This window comes from Theobroma umbraticum, unplaced genomic scaffold, assembly GCF_002168275.2.
Source record: "Theobroma umbraticum cultivar Fairchild unplaced genomic scaffold, ASM216827v3 scaffold_4.1, whole genome shotgun sequence".
In the NCBI taxonomy this organism is placed as follows: Eukaryota; Viridiplantae; Streptophyta; class Magnoliopsida; order Malvales; family Malvaceae; genus Theobroma; species Theobroma umbraticum.
The window spans coordinates 4,596,205-4,614,348 of record NW_018397258.1 but is presented as its reverse complement, the minus strand read 5'-3'; the positions used below and the strand labels follow the sequence as shown (position 1 = coordinate 4,614,348).

General features: G+C 35.8%; 2 protein-coding genes across 6 annotated transcripts; one reads left to right on the top strand and one right to left on the bottom strand.

The window, feature by feature from the left end:
* The first annotated feature begins 7,076 nt into the window (after window positions 1-7,076).
* On the top strand, window positions 7,077-9,692 carry LOC110413304 (WRKY transcription factor 68-like). 2 transcript variants are annotated; one of them, XR_002444932.2, is made up of 4 exons: window positions 7,077-7,641; window positions 7,937-8,080; window positions 8,207-8,679; window positions 8,974-9,692. XR_002444932.2 is itself a non-coding variant. In XM_021424068.1 (3 exons), the coding sequence occupies exons 1-3, from the start codon at window positions 7,262-7,264 to the stop codon at window positions 8,598-8,600; spliced, it is 918 nt and encodes a 305-aa protein (XP_021279743.1). In that variant the 5' UTR covers window positions 7,077-7,261; the 3' UTR covers window positions 8,601-8,814. The 2 variants fall into 2 exon arrangements, 1 of the variants encoding a protein (XP_021279743.1); XM_021424068.1 differs by lacking the exon at window positions 8,974-9,692 and having other exon boundaries at window positions 8,207-8,814.
* An 882-nt stretch (window positions 9,693-10,574) lies between these two features.
* Window positions 10,575-17,440, bottom strand: LOC110413303 (flowering time control protein-related / FCA gamma-like protein). 4 transcript variants are annotated; one of them, XM_021424065.2, is made up of 14 exons: window positions 16,925-17,440; window positions 16,678-16,748; window positions 16,399-16,477; window positions 16,135-16,217; window positions 15,979-16,030; window positions 14,982-15,049; window positions 14,291-14,357; window positions 13,618-13,697; window positions 13,451-13,515; window positions 12,875-12,934; window positions 12,443-12,782; window positions 11,456-11,605; window positions 11,195-11,365; window positions 10,575-10,918 (listed from the first exon to the last, which is right to left on the bottom strand). In XM_021424065.2, the coding sequence occupies exons 1-14, from the start codon at window positions 17,256-17,258 to the stop codon at window positions 10,856-10,858; spliced, it is 1,683 nt and encodes a 560-aa protein (XP_021279740.1). In that variant the 5' UTR covers window positions 17,259-17,440; the 3' UTR covers window positions 10,575-10,855. The 4 variants fall into 4 exon arrangements, with proteins under 4 accessions (XP_021279740.1, XP_021279742.1, XP_021279741.1 ...); XM_021424067.2 differs by having other exon boundaries at window positions 11,171-11,365; window positions 11,456-11,614; window positions 16,925-17,439; XM_021424066.2 differs by having other exon boundaries at window positions 11,234-11,365; window positions 11,456-11,614; window positions 16,925-17,439.
* Window positions 17,441-18,144: the final 704 nt, after the last annotated feature.

Here is an 18,144-nt window from a genome sequence, read left to right as displayed (position 1 = left end):
ATCTGCTATTCGGTTTCTGCAGTTTGCTTGATGCAGGATTTGCTACAGGCCATAATTTGATGAAGAAAGCAGAAAGGTTAAATGTATCCTCTTGTGGAGGATTTATTGCTACCCTTGAAAACCACATGATTCTCTATTGCTGATCCCTTAACTTGGCATATGAAACAGGGGAATTATACATGTTGCATGGCTGTTATGAATCTGTGATCACCGCACAAACGGCTTCCATAATCAAGGGTGTGAGGTGTTTTGAGACATCATGAGCTCATGGCCTCAGCCACCCAGGTTATCTCTTCTCCTTATGCATAAAGTTTGTTTCATTTATTGGTAACCCTTAATTAATGTTGGTGTCATTCTGAAAATTGACCCTGTCTGTTTGGAAGCAATGCAAATTGAAATATATATTTTACCTGATTGGGGGGATTTTCAACAAAATGGCTGATAGTATATGCTAAATTTTGAAGTTTTTACTTTTGTCAAAATCAATGAAGTCGGTATAAGCTTGTGAGAGAAAAACGCTTGGTTTAGAACATGCCAATTATATCATACCATCAAAACTTCAATGTGTGCATTCATTATGAACCTTTGACTGATCTCTTGACTATTGGAGGGGATTCACTTATCAAATTTTGTTCTCTAATGAATCGGCAGCCACACTGACTAGGCTAGGTACCCTTTTTCCATCCCAAAAGGGTTTTTCAATGCAATACAGAAAGATCGATGGAACTATGGAATAACAGTATGTAATCTAGCCGTAGGATCTTAGTTCAGAAGTACCCAAAAAGAATGAAAATCTATTTCGGCCCCATTGTGTAGTGCCCATTTCCAGATCTGTAAAAATGTCCACCCGATTCTGAAGTTGGCCTGCTTTCCTATCTCTTTAAACCAAGGAAAGCACCCAGGGTAGGATATGAGAAGCGCCAGAAGGGGTTAAGTGGGCCGAGCCTATCTAATCCCAACAACCGGTTATCTATTTACACGTAAGCATGACGCAAGTTATACTTGTTTCTCAGGAGTTGAGACATGGAATTTTGATTAGGTTTTTGTTTATTATAAGCACTCAACCAACGCTAGTTCCTTGGTTTCCGTTCTAACTTTATCAAAAGCAAGTTCATATTCTTATATGCACTACTTGAGTTTCACTGTTACCTGATGTATGAGTGGAAGAACTGAAAGCAAATTCAAAATAAAAAAACTACTAAATCACAAAGAGGAAGTGGGTCAGGGAGACCGACTTGTACCCTAGAAAAGATTTCTTGGCGAGGCAAGACTGAATCATAGTGATAGAGGCATAGACAGGATCGTTCCCTCATGATATCACTGATATCAGCATTGTTTCAAGATTTGAAACATTTCCGATGCCATAACAACGCATCTAAGTGGGGCATTAATAGTAGCTTTAATAGGCAATATCAAGCAAACTAATTTTTAAATGTTAGCTTTTGCCTTTAAAAATCGTATGTGATAATTTGGACGACAGTCTCTCAAAGCTGTGAAAATGGTTTCTTAAGTGAAAGAACTTGAGAGAACGAAGATAATGGAACCAAAAAATTAAAACCTATCATAAAACAAGAGTTGATAATGACTGCTAGAATCGTTGGCAAACTCCATGATGATGATGATGAAGTTGAACACGTTTTGATTCAGAAGCAAAATTGAATGTGGAAAGGCTCAATTCAGACCGACATTCTGGTTTGGACTCTGAGCCAAGATTTTCCAATTTGAGATGCAATGGTGCTAAATGTGTCGGCAACAACAAAGTAGAAAGAGGTAATTACCTGCAATCGGTGTAGAATGGTGTGCTTCAGCAGCAAGTGGACTATGGACCAGTGTCCTTTGACCATCGTTGTGTAATTTTCAGATTTTGCACACATGAATCGTACATTTGGGAATGCTGACAGCGGGTTTGGGACTGGATCCTAAAATATCCTAAGATTCATTTTTTTCAAAAAGAAAAAGTAATAGTCCAAGTATCAGACACGCTAAGCCGATGATTACTGTCGGCAAGTTTGTTTTTATTTTCCTTGTCAAAAAAGTAATTAATATGTTGCAGTCCATTCTCTGGTGGTGATAGATCCTACTGTAAAACGTTGGTGCTCGGCTGCTGGCTGTGTCACACTTCAAGCGTATTGTTACCTGTATAATCCAAAATTTTCCTACATTGCTGGATTCGATGTTTCTTATCTATTGCGCGCATGTTCTGTCACAAATTGATTCATCCTCCGAGCAGTCCTGTCTTTCATATAGACACACATGCAGACAGACAGCAAAGGAGACAGGAGAAGAAGATCAGGTTAATGATATTCTCCATCGGATGCCAATACCATCAACAAGATTTCAGCACCAACATTAAATTTTTGAGATTTTGTCTCTTTCTCTTTGACTCCCTCTCCCTGGGGAGTCCCTTGATACAATTTTATATCATATTAATATTAAAAAACAAAAGAAGGAAATAAAAAATAATCATGTTGAATATGCCAAAACCCTAATGTTTTCACTTTGACTTGCCCATGCCATGTGCAGCTCTCATATCCCTACTTTTGATTTGAAAAATACATATCCCTCTAATGGGGTCAAGATTGATGATTCACAAAAAGATGAAACTAAAAGTTAACTCTCATTCACGAGTCAGATATATCAGTGGAAAGAGCTTCCACAGTTTCGACTGCCTCAATTATGTCAATCTTCTAGAAAGTCTACTCTGAGCTGTGGAGGAAAAGAGAGGGAATTATTCTTAAGGTTTGATTGTTGATTTATTAAATCTAAATCTGATCATGGAAAAAGATAATTAGCTCACGGCTTCGCTTCAAGTTGGTGGCTTTTTTAATTAAAAGCAACTGTTAGGTGGGTTAATTAGAAATCTGTTAAATCTATAAAATATTAATCATGAACAAACATCTATAGGAATTTTTAGCTTATGACCCGCCAATAATGGAGGGTAACGAGCAACTTATTTAATATTATCTGAATATAAATCCGGTACAAGTTGCCTACCTTCTTAATTAAAAAGATTGCCGAATATTTATCTGATAAGGATGGTTAACTATTAGTACTTGATTATTCATTATTTCGGACTCAAGATGAAATTAAGAATGAAATTTATGAGATGGAACTCATGATCATGGATTCGTTACAAACAAGAATAAAAATACAACAATTTTATTATTTTTTGTTATCTCTCCTTTGTAGATTATTTAATATATATATATATATATAGACATAAATAACTTAACCAAGTAACTTACTAGCAGATTATTTAACATATATACATATGTATGACCCTTTCATTGCATGCAAACTGCCATTGATGAATCAGAAAAATTTGTACCATTGGTTGACTCTTCTCATCGTGTCGCACTCCTTACATGCAGGAAAGATGATATATAGAAAACATTACTGAACAAATTCTAACTCAGCAATGTCACTAAAAACCAAAACGAAAAACGAAAAGAAAGGCAATATTCAAAGATTTGACCAAAATGCCGTAAAAAAAAAAAAACAATCTAGAAATGGGATAAGTCTGAATACGTAGCGGAGACTCGTGACCGTAGTCAAATTTGGGCTCCCAGTCCAAAAACTAGGCTGGTAATGGAAGATGGCGACTTGGCAGAACAGAACAAAACGACTTTGTTTAAAAAAGAAATGTAAGAATAGTGTTATATATTTTGTCTCTTTTTTGAGCTCCCAAACGTATCCAAGAAGTAAACACTATTCAAACAGTTTCAAAATAATATTTTAATTGAATAATTTAAGAATAGCCAAAATATTAATCAAAAGAGTGAAACAGCTTTCTTTCCACTAGCATGCATAAATATAGATATCACCTATAGAATAAAGAACACGAGATCTTCAGAGCGTGTATCGAAAGCCAACCACCCTCCCAAGAATATTCCAAAGCCGCGTACAGACCTGGCCCCCCCATCCTCCAATTCTATATAGACTCCACTCTCTACTTATGTTTCCAAAACAGTTTTCTTTTAGAAGAAAAAAAAATAAAAAAAGAAAGATCTAATCACTAATGTCGCAAACCCTTTTCATGTGTTTTCATAAAGTTAAAGCTACGTGCATGTATCATATACTTCAACAAAATTGTTTTAAATTTATTTTTTAAATAAAAAAGAACTAATAAGAGAAATTTGGCATGGTAAAATGTTAACAGATAACCTTTAGAGTATTAATACATAGATTATATTATTATCAGGAAAATTGCAAAAAGAAAGAAAAAGCAGAGGGGAAATTTGCCAAAACATGAGGCTTACGGTCCAATGAAAATGATCCCCAATCTTGCAACTTGATAACGTGATTGGGGAAGGTATGAAAACATAACAATTTTTGGCCCAAAAAGCCAAACTCGCGGCACAATCAAGGGCACGTGCTTCTTGATGTCATCATCTCCACGCAAATCTAGTCCGTCGGATCGACCACGTGGGTGTTGGCGGTGCCCCCTCCCAAAAGTGCGCGGGTCCCAGAAAAGCAAAACCCGTAGCCGAACAACACGTGTGCGAATGAGAAAGGTAGCGAAAGGCTCCAACGGTTGCGCCCCATCGGTGTGCGAGCCCAATGGGGACAAGAGGACCGTGTATCGTGGCCTGCTTTGGTTTAATCTCACTGAATGAAAAGAAAAAGAGTTAGATAAAGTGAACAAGCTCAACATCGATTTTCGGCTTATGATCTTTGGTTTGGATTTTACTTGACAAATCTTGTTCCTAGCCTAAGTTATTGTCTCTTCGGTTTATGAGAAAAACAAAACAAACAGTAAAAGAAAAGAAGATTAGTGTGGATAGAATAAATTAAGTACGTGGTTAATTATGTGGGTATTTGTTTCTCTGGCTGGATTGTGAGAATGGGTTTTTTTTATTATTATTTTAAACTTCAAAATTAAGTTGATTATTATAATATGGTGTTGGATTGGATGACAATTAATGCCGTATCTCTACTGAAAGCTACAGTGGATAAGAGTGTTGTTTGGGGCATTAGGGGGAGAATTTCCATGCAATAATTGGCTAATTATATATTTATATGCTTATTGTTTTTGTATGTATCTCAGTGACCTCGCTAGTCATCTCATACCTTTCACGAGATAGTAGGTGGGAGTAGTTGACATGGAATCAAGTGAATAACAAAGAAAAATGATTCATTATTTTGGGCTTTCTCTTGCATCAAAGAACAGTTCATTTCAGTTGCTAATTTCCTTTTTTCTCTTTAATCAACCAAAAAAGTACCCATCCATGTAACATATGGTCGTAATTAATTTTATGGAAGTTTCACATGTTTGGTGAAATATCCAATTCAGGCTATTGATATATAAAGTTCCTATCTCATTAAAAATCAATCTCTTCAACTTTTAATATTTGAATATTTAACTTATTGATAAATACATTATTTTTGTTTAAAAAAATGATTTAATTTTTAATAAAAATAAAAGGGGCATCTATATTTACCCAAGAAGAAAGAAAAAAAGAAGAGGAAAAATGGCTCTCATCTCCATCCGTCCAACGGAAAACATGGTGAGGAAAAGAAAATCTATTGATTGTGTTAGTAAGGCTTGTAAGAGTAAGAGAGATCAGTACTTTATAGAGTTGTCCGTATTTACTCAAAAAAATGATGTGTGAAAAGAACAATCTTAATTAATCTTTACCCAAAAAAGTTAGGAACCGAATTATTGAAGCATGCAAAGGTAAGTCGAGCTTACACGCAAATTATGTCAGCGTGCGACCACCTTTGTGTCCCCACGGTACACCGCACGTGCATCATCTTGTGTTTTCTTTCTGACATATTTCTTCCCAACCCAAAGATAAAGTGAAAAAAAAAGGAAAAGAAAAGGGGAGGAGAATTGTGATCTTCTTCTTTCTTTCGTTTGCCTTTTTCATGGGGATTTCCGCTGGCTTCGAAAGGAAAGGCAGCCATTATCACCGACTGAATAAGTGAATATTGAGCATATATGCCAAAATATTTATACCCTTATTTCACACCTTTCATGTTGAATCTTTCCTGGTTCAGGTTCTTTGTAAGCGGACAAAACCACTACATATTTCCAGCCGGTTAGCGCCTAATTCCTATTAAGTTCCAAAGAAAGAATTTGTTTCGGCTGCCGCAATTCAATGAGAGAATTATTTCGAATTCTTAGAAAAGGTAGAATCCTCGTGTGAGATAGGGAAAATGTACAAACCATGGATATTTTCTGATAGTAGTAGAGTCATGGTCCAAATCATAAATCATTCAAACAGTAGAATGACCTTACACTAACAATGAAATTAAGATTATTATAATGTTAGTTAGTTTAAATAATAGAACGTAGTCCCTACATTATCTTTTTGCTTATAGGATGAAAGTCCCCTCGCACTTTATTAAGCGAAACATTACATTAATACGTTATCTTATCCTCTTTAACAAAATTCACCACCATACACGTTGCCTTTTAATAAGAAAATACAAGCCTAAAAGATTACAACGTCCACATCATTTTATTAAAACAAGAAGAAAGAGAATATCTTATACAAATTTACTTTAGAATCGTGTGAAATGATTCAAAATTAAAGTAAAAATAATGATATTGTGTGTAAATAATATAAAATTTAAATGTTGAAATTAAAAAATCACAATTTTGAATATTTTAATTTTAGAATATTCTTTGAAATTAGTTAAAATACTATTTATAGTAATGTTTTAATATTAAATATAATAATTAACATTTAATGGGATGATTTTTAATATATTAAAAAGGATATTATTTTCATATATTTTTTTTTTCATTTTATCTATCTTTATTTGATTTACACGTAGACGCAGGGGAGCAAGAATACAGAGGGGACAAACAAGGGGGCCGAGTTTTCCAAAGCCAAAAGGGTTTTACGCCGTTCACGCCATGTGAACCAGTTAACCGGTCAAAATCTACGTATGAAAGGGTCGACCATACAGTAGGACCAACGATGAGCTTATGCGTTGAACGGCTACCGGCACTGTTGAATGCCCGTACAAAAATTTGACCTACAATTGCCAGTCAATTCTTTTGTTGCCATTTTGCCAACCCATTATTATAGCTCTCTCTCTCTCCTTCTCTTCATTTTCCTATAGCTAAAAATCTCACTTTCTTCTAAACCTAAAACTCTCTCTCTTTCACCAACCTTATAAATCAGATCAAACCCTACTCGACTCTTTCTTTCTCTTTCACTGAACAAAGCTTCACTCTCTCTCTTTCTATTCCTTTCTCTTGTGAGTGCAAGTTTTTTGATGAACAGAAAATTGGAGTTTTGATTGATCCATGGAGAGAAAAGAGGGTGTAAAGATGGAAGATGTTGTGGGAAACTCATCACCGTTTTCTGATTATATAGCGAATAGTTTCCCATTACAAAGTATATTTGATTTGAGTGAAGGAGAGAAGATGCCATTAGGGTTTATGGAGTTACTGGGTGTTCAAGACTTGAGTAGTACTCCTTTATTCGATATCGCACAGCAGGTACCATCTCTTGCAACCCAACTTCCGAATCCAACTTCGACGAAGATCGAGTCTCCTTCTGAGGTTTTTAATCAGCCTGCTACTCCAAACTCTTCCTCGATTTCATCAGCATCGAGTGAGGCTGTCAATGATGATCCTGTTAAAGGAGTAGACCAAGAAGAAGACCAGCAAAAAAACAGAAAACAGTGAGTTTCTTGTCTTTTCTATTTTAAAAGATTTTGTTCTCTTTTTATTTCTTTTCTTTTAGGAAAAAAAAAATAAAGCGAGAGAGGAGAAATCCGTGGAAGAAACGACCAAGACATAGATGGGTCTTTGGTGTCTATGTTTGAGTTTGTGTTTTGGTTTACTGCATAACAGAAACCCCATTTGGAAACTAATTTGGAAAAGAAATGAGTTTTTTTGTTTTCCATCAAAGTGATTTGAAGCTGATGAAGAATTGTTGGATTTTTTTGCTTTTGGCGTTTGTGATGGTGGGTCTAGGTTGAAACCCAAGAAGACAAATCAGAAGAGACAGAGAGAGCCGAGATTCGCGTTCATGACAAAGAGCGAGGTTGATCATTTGGAAGATGGGTACAGATGGAGAAAGTACGGCCAAAAAGCTGTAAAAAACAGCCCCTTTCCTAGGTACTAACTTCAATGTTTAACCCATTTTAGTCCCCTCATTCTGTATGCTCTTCTTTTACCACTTTACATAAAATTTCAGACAACAATTTTTGATGGGTTCATTTGTGCTGTTTCTAATTTTCCAAGGAGTTATTATCGTTGCACCACCACCTCATGTAATGTGAAGAAAAGAGTCGAGAGATCTTTCAGTGATCCAAGCATTGTGGTAACCACTTACGAAGGTCAACACACTCATCCCAGCCCAGTCATTCCTCGTCCCAGTCTCGGTGGCTCTCATCTGACTCCAGGTATCTCCGCCGGAGCCGCAGCAACTTTTGGCATGCCAATGCAAAGGACTCCATCTCACTATCAGCAGCCATTTGGCAATGGCTTGTCTCCTTTGAGCTTTGGCCATAATGGTTCCAATATTAATGCCAGTTTTCTTCATGAGAGGCGTTTTTGCACTCCAGGGGCCTCTTTGCTTAAAGACCACGGCCTTCTTCAGGACATTATACCATCCCACATGCTGAAAGAAGAGTAGATTAGAACAATCCATTACCGCTATGTAATTCTCTCTCTGACTTGGGTGAAAGGAGGTGTATATGGAAATCAGTTCACTGGTATGTAATTTTCTTGCTGACAGGTGGCGATTTTTCTTGTAGAAGGAACCCGCTACCCCTTTATACAAACCTTGATGAATATTATTACTGTAACTTGGTTCTACTTTTTGATCCAATGCAAGAATTACTTTCTTATTTGGGATTGGTTTCTTTTCTTTCTTTTTTTTTTTTTTTTCATTTTTGCCTCATATGGTGGTTCTGGATATGTAGAGATTATACGCCACGGAAATTTGGTTCTTTCTTCTTTAATTCTTCTGACTCCTCGTTTGTCCTATATCTTTGTTTTTGTTGTAGAAGGAATGTGCATTGATTCCCCCATTGAAAGTACTGCAGTCGAGATTTTGAGGGGCTGGGGTTTTCTTCAGAGAGCAATTAATGTGGGAGCTGGAAAGCTTTCTATTTGTCTGGGAATCAACGAAATCCAATTTTTTTTTCGTGGCACTGAGGCCTGCAAATTGTAAGGATTTGGTGAGAAAGAAAATTAAATGTGCTGTATCTAAATATGCTCGGGGCAGATGGAACAATAAACTCGACTAGACTACCTTTTAGCCTAAGTTACATAAATAACTCTACTCTTCTTGCGTCCATGCTATGGAACCCATTGCTCATAGATTTGGTTCATTGAATGGTGAGGGTGGGGATTCGGTGTATAGAAGGACGAAGAAATCCATTTACATAGACATGCACTATGGAAGCTTGATTCTTTTATTCTTAATCATGGGGCAGGATTTCACATCGCTATCCACTGTTTCTTTGTGGTTGTATGTCTGCTGGCCATGTGAAATTGTCACTGTTAAGAATATTGCTGCCAGGCTGATGATTGAGAAAAACATGGTGATGGCAAAAGGGCAGATTAGCAGCCTTTCATTTAGCTAATACGATAACCTCGTGCCTGTTAGTCAGATAGTCCATTACGTGATTCCAAGGGCCTACCACCTACTATCGCCACCGGCCGCACAAGACTGTTACTTTATTATTACACCGTAATAATGTAATAATGACCATTTTTATCCTAGTTAAGAAAATTTGTCGCAGCAACAAAAGCAACGTAGGACGATATATCAGGTTCTGAATGGTACACTCTTGAATGGCCCTACCCTAGGCCTTTTGGCTAGCCACGACAAAAGAATAGTTAACCTTAGTCTGCAATTAATTCATAGGTTACCAAAGGGTGAAAGCGTGACGCGAGGCCTAAGGTTCGGCCTACAAATAACCCCCAAGAAAATTCCTATGCAACAAGGACATAAGGAATCTTGGCCTGACAGCAGTTACATTTCCACATGCTTCCCAGAAGATGGTCACCGCAATGGGGTTAACAACATTTACAAACTTCCTTACATAGCTGTAAATTTCCATATTTTCATTCTGTACAATGAACATTAAAAACTGCAACAAAACAACATACATATAGCAATGGATATAATATTTAAAGCAACATATCCAACAATCAATCTCTAAGTGAAAATCTCGTGTACATAAGTTAACGAACACAAATAAAAATCTTTATTTCATTAACAGGGTTGTAATTACATAAGCAGTCTTCAAGTTAACCTACCAACATTTAACCACTGTTAGCCAGGAAAGATGCGACGCAAGGAAGGTGATGAAAAATAAATTAATTATTATAAATAAAAATCAAAACCTATGTAGCCTAATAACAACTAGATGATGTCCCACAAAGAATCACTCAGAAAGCAATGTCAGCAACCTCCCTCCCTCCCTCGAGTCTAATATGCATGCCTTACAAAGCGGCTTCCACTATTCCTAAATTAAATTATCCCGCTTTGTGTGCTTGGTTTTGAGAATAATAACAGCAAATAAACGAAAAACAATGAAAAATGCAGAAAAACATAATCCTTGAAGATTCACTTCGTGGTTCTAAAAGGTTCTCTGCACGGCCAAAATCATCAGATTTCATTTATCAGAATGAAGCCTAAGTTATAGCTACTGTAATTACAATTGAGAGAGAGAGAGAGAGAAGATGGTGTGGTTGAGGAGAGTGACTGTTCTAAAGCATTGCATATGTGCCTAATCTCCATATGTGTTTCATACTATCATCACAAATAGCAAGTTGTTTATAGAATGGAAATAGCATGAGAGGCTTATAGAAAATGGACAACCAATGACCTACAGTTCAATCAGATTAAGTAATTAAGAGGCTCGCACCAGATACAAGTTAAACACAAGTTGGATCAACAATTGGACTTGTTTCTGCCTTGATTTGCAGATGGTCCACTTCCTGAAAAATCAGAAAATACTGAATTTCAGCAAATATACCTTCATTTAGAAAATGCCATAATAAGAGAACAGAGTATGACATAAAGCTTCCACAGATGCAAAACACATCAACAAAAGTTGAGTTTTGTAGAAAATTAAAACATCCATATAGATACTCTTCAGTTACATTTACCTCCATGTCTCCGGGTTGAAGACATGGTGCAATGGGAATAATTAAGATATATGTCAGAAGAAAAAAAGAACAAATCCTGACCAATGTAGACAAAGGTTGTTAGACCTTAAATTTCTGATGCATGAGACAGGTCTGAAGCTGCACCTCTTGATTTTGAATAACTTGTTCTGTAGAAGGAATGGTTGAGTGAGAATGAAGCCGTTGGCCAGGATGTTGCAGCTTTTGCTGCTTCTGCAACAGTTTCTCAAATAACATGAATTCCTCAGGCTTCTTCCACTGCAACATGAATTTTACATAGATTGCTCAAATTGAAAGAAAATCTAAAACTGCAAAATGCAACAATGATATATAAGGCATGAAACTTACTCTGCTTTCACAAGTGACACAATTATAGTAATACTTGTATCCATCTGGGCAGGTGTGTTCGCTCCAGTCGCATTCTAGTGGAGCCACTGTCTCAAGACTTTGGGTTGTGGATGCAACTGAAGTAGCAGCATTTGTCTGGCTACTTCCAGTCTGTGGAGACTGGAGAAATGTGTTACATTGGAGTAGAATATTCAATTAACAGCACACCATCATACGAGGGGAAAATAAACAGAGAAGGAATCTTTTTTTTTTTTTGGGATAAAACAGAGAAGGAAATCAAAAGATAATGCTGTCAACATTTTGAAGTGAATCCTTTTGACAGGCATCTGCATGGGCATTACCTGTCAGGCATCTCAATTCAATAAATCATTATCCCAATAACCAATAATAAGCATGCAAGTGACCTGAGAACTACATCTATTTTCTATTAAATTCAAGAGTTCTTTCTACCGATGCAGCTTGTTAAGGCTCTGAAAATTTGGAAAACTCCTTTTCTTTTATTAGGAAATACAGAAATACCCAGAACAATCTCAGACCTCATGGATTTTTTAATTGTTGTTAATTATATTGCAGCAGTGTATCTATTAGGCTAGTGACTAGCATGGAGCAGTTTCTCTTTTAGACAAGTATGATCCAGGAAGTGCATATCCATCAAAGGGGGCATGGATTCATAAGAAGCATGCAGTATCTTTGACTCATAATGCCATCTATAATGCCTCAGTCAAGCCAAATCTTAGGAGCATTGATGGATAAAAGAGCCAATATTAGATTAGCCTCTCCAGCAACCTCTACTCAGCACTCTAGAATTAACAGTTTATTGATATGAACTTTTCTTTTTTTGAATTTTTAAATTTCTTGAGATCCATAAATGTATAAAGTGATCAACATGAGTTATAACACATGGGTCTAACTGTAAGCAAACCAAGACTTGAAATATTTTTCTAGTAACAAGAAAATAAAATCACATATACTCCATTATCGAATTACCTCTAGCTTGGGTACATATGAATTCTGCTGGCCTACATTTTGTGATGATGGTGGCATCGGAGGTAATTGTTTCTGCTCAGAGACAGATTGGTGAGATGATTGAGAACTTTCCTGAGGAGTTTGTATTTGCTGTAACGGCAAGGAAGTCGCCTGTGATTGTGCTTGCTGTACTGGAGGATAAGATTGATGAGTAACATGAGATGCTGCAACTTCAGGGTTTGCCCAATGAGAAACACTCTGTGGTTGTGAATTTGTCAAAACGTGTTGCACAGGGTATGATGCATTAGGTGGTATACGTCCTGCCATTGGGTCACCAAGATTTGGGCCATTTGGCACAGGTCTGGAGCAAGTAAACAACAAAATGGAAGCTCGATCAAATCTATTGAACAAGAAAATAGTAACAGATAATGGACAAGTAGGGGACAAGGTTACCTCATAGTCAACTCTTGAGGATGGGAGCCAGCATTTATGCTGTTAAACATATAATTTACCCTGGAAAGAAAGCAAGTGCAACAATTTGCTAACATAGTTTAAATATGAATTTGTTTAGTTGTACCAACTTAAACATATCATTAGAGCATGCAGTTGTAAGCCAAATGAGACAATAAATCATGTTTCCATCAACAAAACTCAACATCTGCTTTTGGTTCCAGTTGATTAACAAATACAAACCAATGCTTCTGGGCTTCAAGTACAAGAACCCCAACTTCGAAAGTTATTGCCAAAAATAATTCTGATGTATGCATTACAATCGAAGATAGTAGAACCAAAACTACCAAATTGGTTTTGCTTCATAGCAGGTTGATGCAATCTCCAACTAGCAAGCCTGATATGAATATTCATAAACAGATCTTAAAGTATGTACATTAGACATCCAATCAAATGGCAATCAGTTAAGTCTCTGGCATGACCATAAACGTAATTCATTCATAATCTGATAGTGACACACAAAGCATAAATTAACAATTCTCACAATTATGAAACAAAATAACGTCTCAAGGAGCAAACCTTGGTTCTCCATTCCGGGGTCTCTTCGGATTTGCAAATCGAACAATCAATGGCTGGTCACAACCCTTAAAGAGGGAAGGGGATGAAAACAAGCAACTGAATCAGTAATCTTCATTGGCAGAAGTAAAGTAGGTATACATAACAAAACGATAATCAACATGCATTACTTTCATAGTGAAAATTCCATTTAATCCCTTGATTGCTGCCAGAGCCATTTCTCTACGAGAAAATTGAATAAATCCGCACCCTTCAGAAAAGCATAAACATCTATTTCAGAAGCAGACATATTGAAAGCTTGATAATAGTCACTAACAAATTGCCATGATTCAAAAAGGAGAAAAGGAATTGAAACATGCATAGCTAAAGAAATCAAGAAAAGATGGTCTAGCAATGGGCTTGATGAGTCTTTAATCTTATAACATATTTAACTTTTGATTAAGAGTGTTTTAGGTCTACAGAAGAAGCATATCACAAGAAATCACTAGAAAATTATAATGATGCCTATATTTCTTGACAAAATCATAATTCCACACACTCTTTTACATTAATCAAAGTGGAAAAGAGTTTTTCTTTTATAAAAAAAAATGGCAATGATTATATAGGGGTGAAATTTTTTGTGCCCTAAGTGTATGAAAACCAAATTATTCAAAAGACCTACAAATCCAAACTAAAAGATAAGACAACTAGATATATCATTCAAATTTCAATTTTAAGCCTGGGGTTAATTTATGGAGACTACATTGGCATATAAAGTAAACACGTTTTCCAGTATGTCCATTCTAAGCAAGCAGTTTGGAAATTGACTGTTGAGAAAGAGATATAATAGGGATAAGAACAAACCACGATTTTCCCTGTGCTCATCACGCACGATGTAGATGTCTTGAACATTACCATAAGGAGAAAATATCTGACAGAAGAAATATTCAAAAGATACCTCACAAAAGTCAATTAAGAAAGTACAATATGACAAAAGTTGACTTTGAGAAAAGAACAAAAGAGGTTCATGTTATTTTTTCAGTGAATTATTGACATGTGAATGACAAAAACCAACAAAGAGATAGCAACATTTTGGGAGACAGGTTATGAATCAAATGCAAAATCCTACATAATCTGAGCCAGGCTGGTAAGTATTGACATGCATGCATACACACCCATGCATCCATATAACCTAAGCAGAATAAAGTTAGTCCGTTACCTAAACGAATTATGCAAATAGAAATATCATGCACGTATTCACAGTCATGCAAGCAAGTGCAATTGCAGAATATTCTTGCCCATGGGCTGCTTCATCACATTGCCAGTGCAATGGAATGAAATGCACAGCATATACATTTGGCAATTGCTAAATCCCTGGGCAAAATGTACAGCCACACCCCCCCCGCCCCCCCCCCTCCCTCCATCTTAAACCTCTGTTATTGATTAACCTACAACTCATATTAGACTTAAGAAATCGTATCAAACAGGAGAAATGAAATTATCTTGTAGAGGTGCAACCAACTGAGCATGAGCTCTCAATGGATTCGGAACATACTTCTTCAATATCCCTTTTCGAAGCTTGTTTGTTTAAGCAACCGACATATAATTTGTCTGGAAGTAGCCCTGCCAAGAAACAAATAAAGCACTCAGGATAAATAAAGACAGAGAAGGAAAGCAAAATGTCATCACAATGTTGAAATTATATACTTAGCAAAATATTGAAAAAAGTTACAAAAGCAATATATATGACTAAGTGAAGGCCTAACAGCATGTGCTCATGAAGGTTTCTTTTGCCTTTTTCCTTGTTTTGAAGGGCTTGTGATCCATGAAAAATGTTTTTCACAGCAAGATACCTTATGATCAATAAAATCTAAAAGTATATTACAATAGTTTTATTTGTTCAATCTACAGAAGCAAAAAGAGTAAAGAGGATTTTTCTCACAAAGGATAAAACCTACTCAATCTGTAGAGATAAAGAATGAGTAACAAACTAACATTCTGAAACCCCTCATTTTGGTGACACCAAATTCACCATAGCACTTTAATTCCTTCCTCCTGGATACCATGGAGAGAATCATTACCCCCCAATCAAACAATAGGATACTTCTAATCATTAAAAAGGGAGTGCATCTAAGCTAAACAAAAACTTCATACTCTACACAGACAAAAAGAATAAGATTTTCCACAAAACAAGCACAATTGATACTTAACATGTTCCATAACCATACTTCTACAAATCAAGATGTATTTTGCAGGCAATCCTTTCCAACTAGAGCCAGCAGGATACTATTTCAAGCAACTTAAAGTACATAATCCTAGTAGTTTCGAGATACAAGCAGAAAAACCTTTTATGTTCATTCTGTGATTCTCATTTGCATAATAGGCTCCTCTGAGAACATAATCATATTGTCTATAGCAGAATAAACAGTTAAACATGTAAAAGGATGGCAGGATTTTCATCATGTGAATGAAATAGTAGACATATTGTGCATATGAACAAGAATAAAGGTTCCAAAAGCAATACATGTATGTTCTAAATAGTAAACACTTACCAAGGCGATCTCGTTCAGCATCAGCATATCTGACTTTAACGGTAGTCAGTTCCTGGAAAAAGCATTTACTAAAAAGTGAACCACTACCCATAGAAATTAAAACAGTAACCAACAGCCTTGGAAGACTACTTATTAGATTGCGACAAAAGAACTTACCCCAGGAAAAGTATACTGATTGTGCAAAGCTGTAATAGCTCTGTCAGCTTCCTCAAATGTTGCATATTTTACAAAACAATATCCTGAAACAGCACAATTTACACCCACGTCAATAGAATTACAGAAAAGACTACTGTCTGGTGCCAATTTAGTCTAGGAAAACCAAGTATCTGGATGCAGTTTGTGCACTTTGTATAGAATAAACATCACCAGGTATGCATAAAATTAATCACAATCAATTCTTGAATAATAAAATTTGTATACCATGTCGTTCACCAGTTTTCTTATCCTTTGGTTGAATAACCTGAACAACATTTCCATGTTCTTGAAATAAGGAGCGAATCTAACAAAAACAAGAAAATATCCAATAGTTACTCATGTCACATACTCAAAGAACTCTTATGGGAAAGTTATACTATTAGGAACTAATACTTATAAGAAGCATAATCCACTTCACCCATCACATTTAAGTTATGGATTCAAGGAAGCGGGTGTCGGACATATAGCGAATAAAAAATTGTGAAAAAAATGACAATGCCTTACAGTTTCTTCAGTTGCTATTCTTGGAACCGTTGCAACATAGAGTTTAGCAAGACTGCCTACTTCAGAATGCTCTGATTTAAAATAAAAAAAAATCAAAAACAAATGTTCTTTAGTTACCTCCTCCAATGGATAAAAATGAAAATATAATTGAAAAAGGGGCAATTGGACGCAACCTAAGTGAGCATTAATTCTTAGAGTTGAATAAAAGGGAAAAAAGAAATAAAGCTAAAGAGTAATATAACGGTACCTGGAGAAGCTCCTCGACCGGAATAATGAAACCCTCTCTTTCGACCGGAATTGGGACCGTTGCCACCGTTGGACCAGAACGCTTCGTTTTGTTCACTGCCAGGTTGATGGTGGTCGGGGAATTGTTCAAAGTGGTGGTGTTGGTTAGGCTGTTGGTGTTCGAATTGCTGTTGGTTATGGTGGTGGTTGTAATGGTGATTGTGGTGGTTGTGGTGGTGGTGGTGGTGATGGTGGTCGGAGGAGAAATTAGGTCTGTGGTCATCAGAAAACCAAGGAGTTGGATTTAACGGTTGGTGATCGTTGAACCGTTCTCCGCGGTCTCTGTGCCTCTCCATCTATGCTGACGATTGGTTCGAAACCCTAGAAAAAATTGGCGGAGTAAATACGAGGAAAAACCATGTGCATAAATTCGGAGCCTGAGATTACCGCCCAAAAAAAAAATTATTGAGGAAAAAGGTCGGAAACTTGGAATAGCAGCAGTTCCTCGGTTAGTAGACAAGAAGATGGGGAGAATAAGGTGAATAATTTGAAATGGACCCTCTCTTCCCTTTAGATGGGCTGGGTCCAGAAGCAAGTAGACATTAGTCCATAGGTTTTTTTTTCGGGTACAGAGGAAAAATACATCATATTTATGTATTAGTATTTGCGTGAACAATTCTTATTTTAAAATTTGTATAAAATATAAATATTTTTAATAATAAAATTTGAAGTATAGATGAATCAATTTTTTATATTAATTTATAAAGAATTCAGTGTTATTAAATTTAAGAGAAATATTTTTACTATAAAGTAATTCAATACTATATATAAATTGAATTGATATTATTAATTTTTGTTATAAACAATATTTAACATGACCATGTAGAAATAATATTAGACTTTATCTCAATTATTAAGTGCATTTACTTCTTAATTTGGATTGTAATCCTATTTGATACTACTATGCACAATTGTATATATTTAAACAAAAAATGATAATTTAGACATACAATGAGTAAAAATATCTTTTAAGATAGAAAATTAGAAATTAAATTAGGGTTAGTGGCTACTTTTAAGTTTGAATTTCAATCATTGTCTCGTACTATTATATATAATTGTAAATATTATTTCCATAATAATTAAATATTATTTAAAATGGCAAATCCCAATTTAATAATATAACAAGTAAAAATATTGTTTATGTCTTTGATTTCAATTATTGTCTAATACTATTACATATAA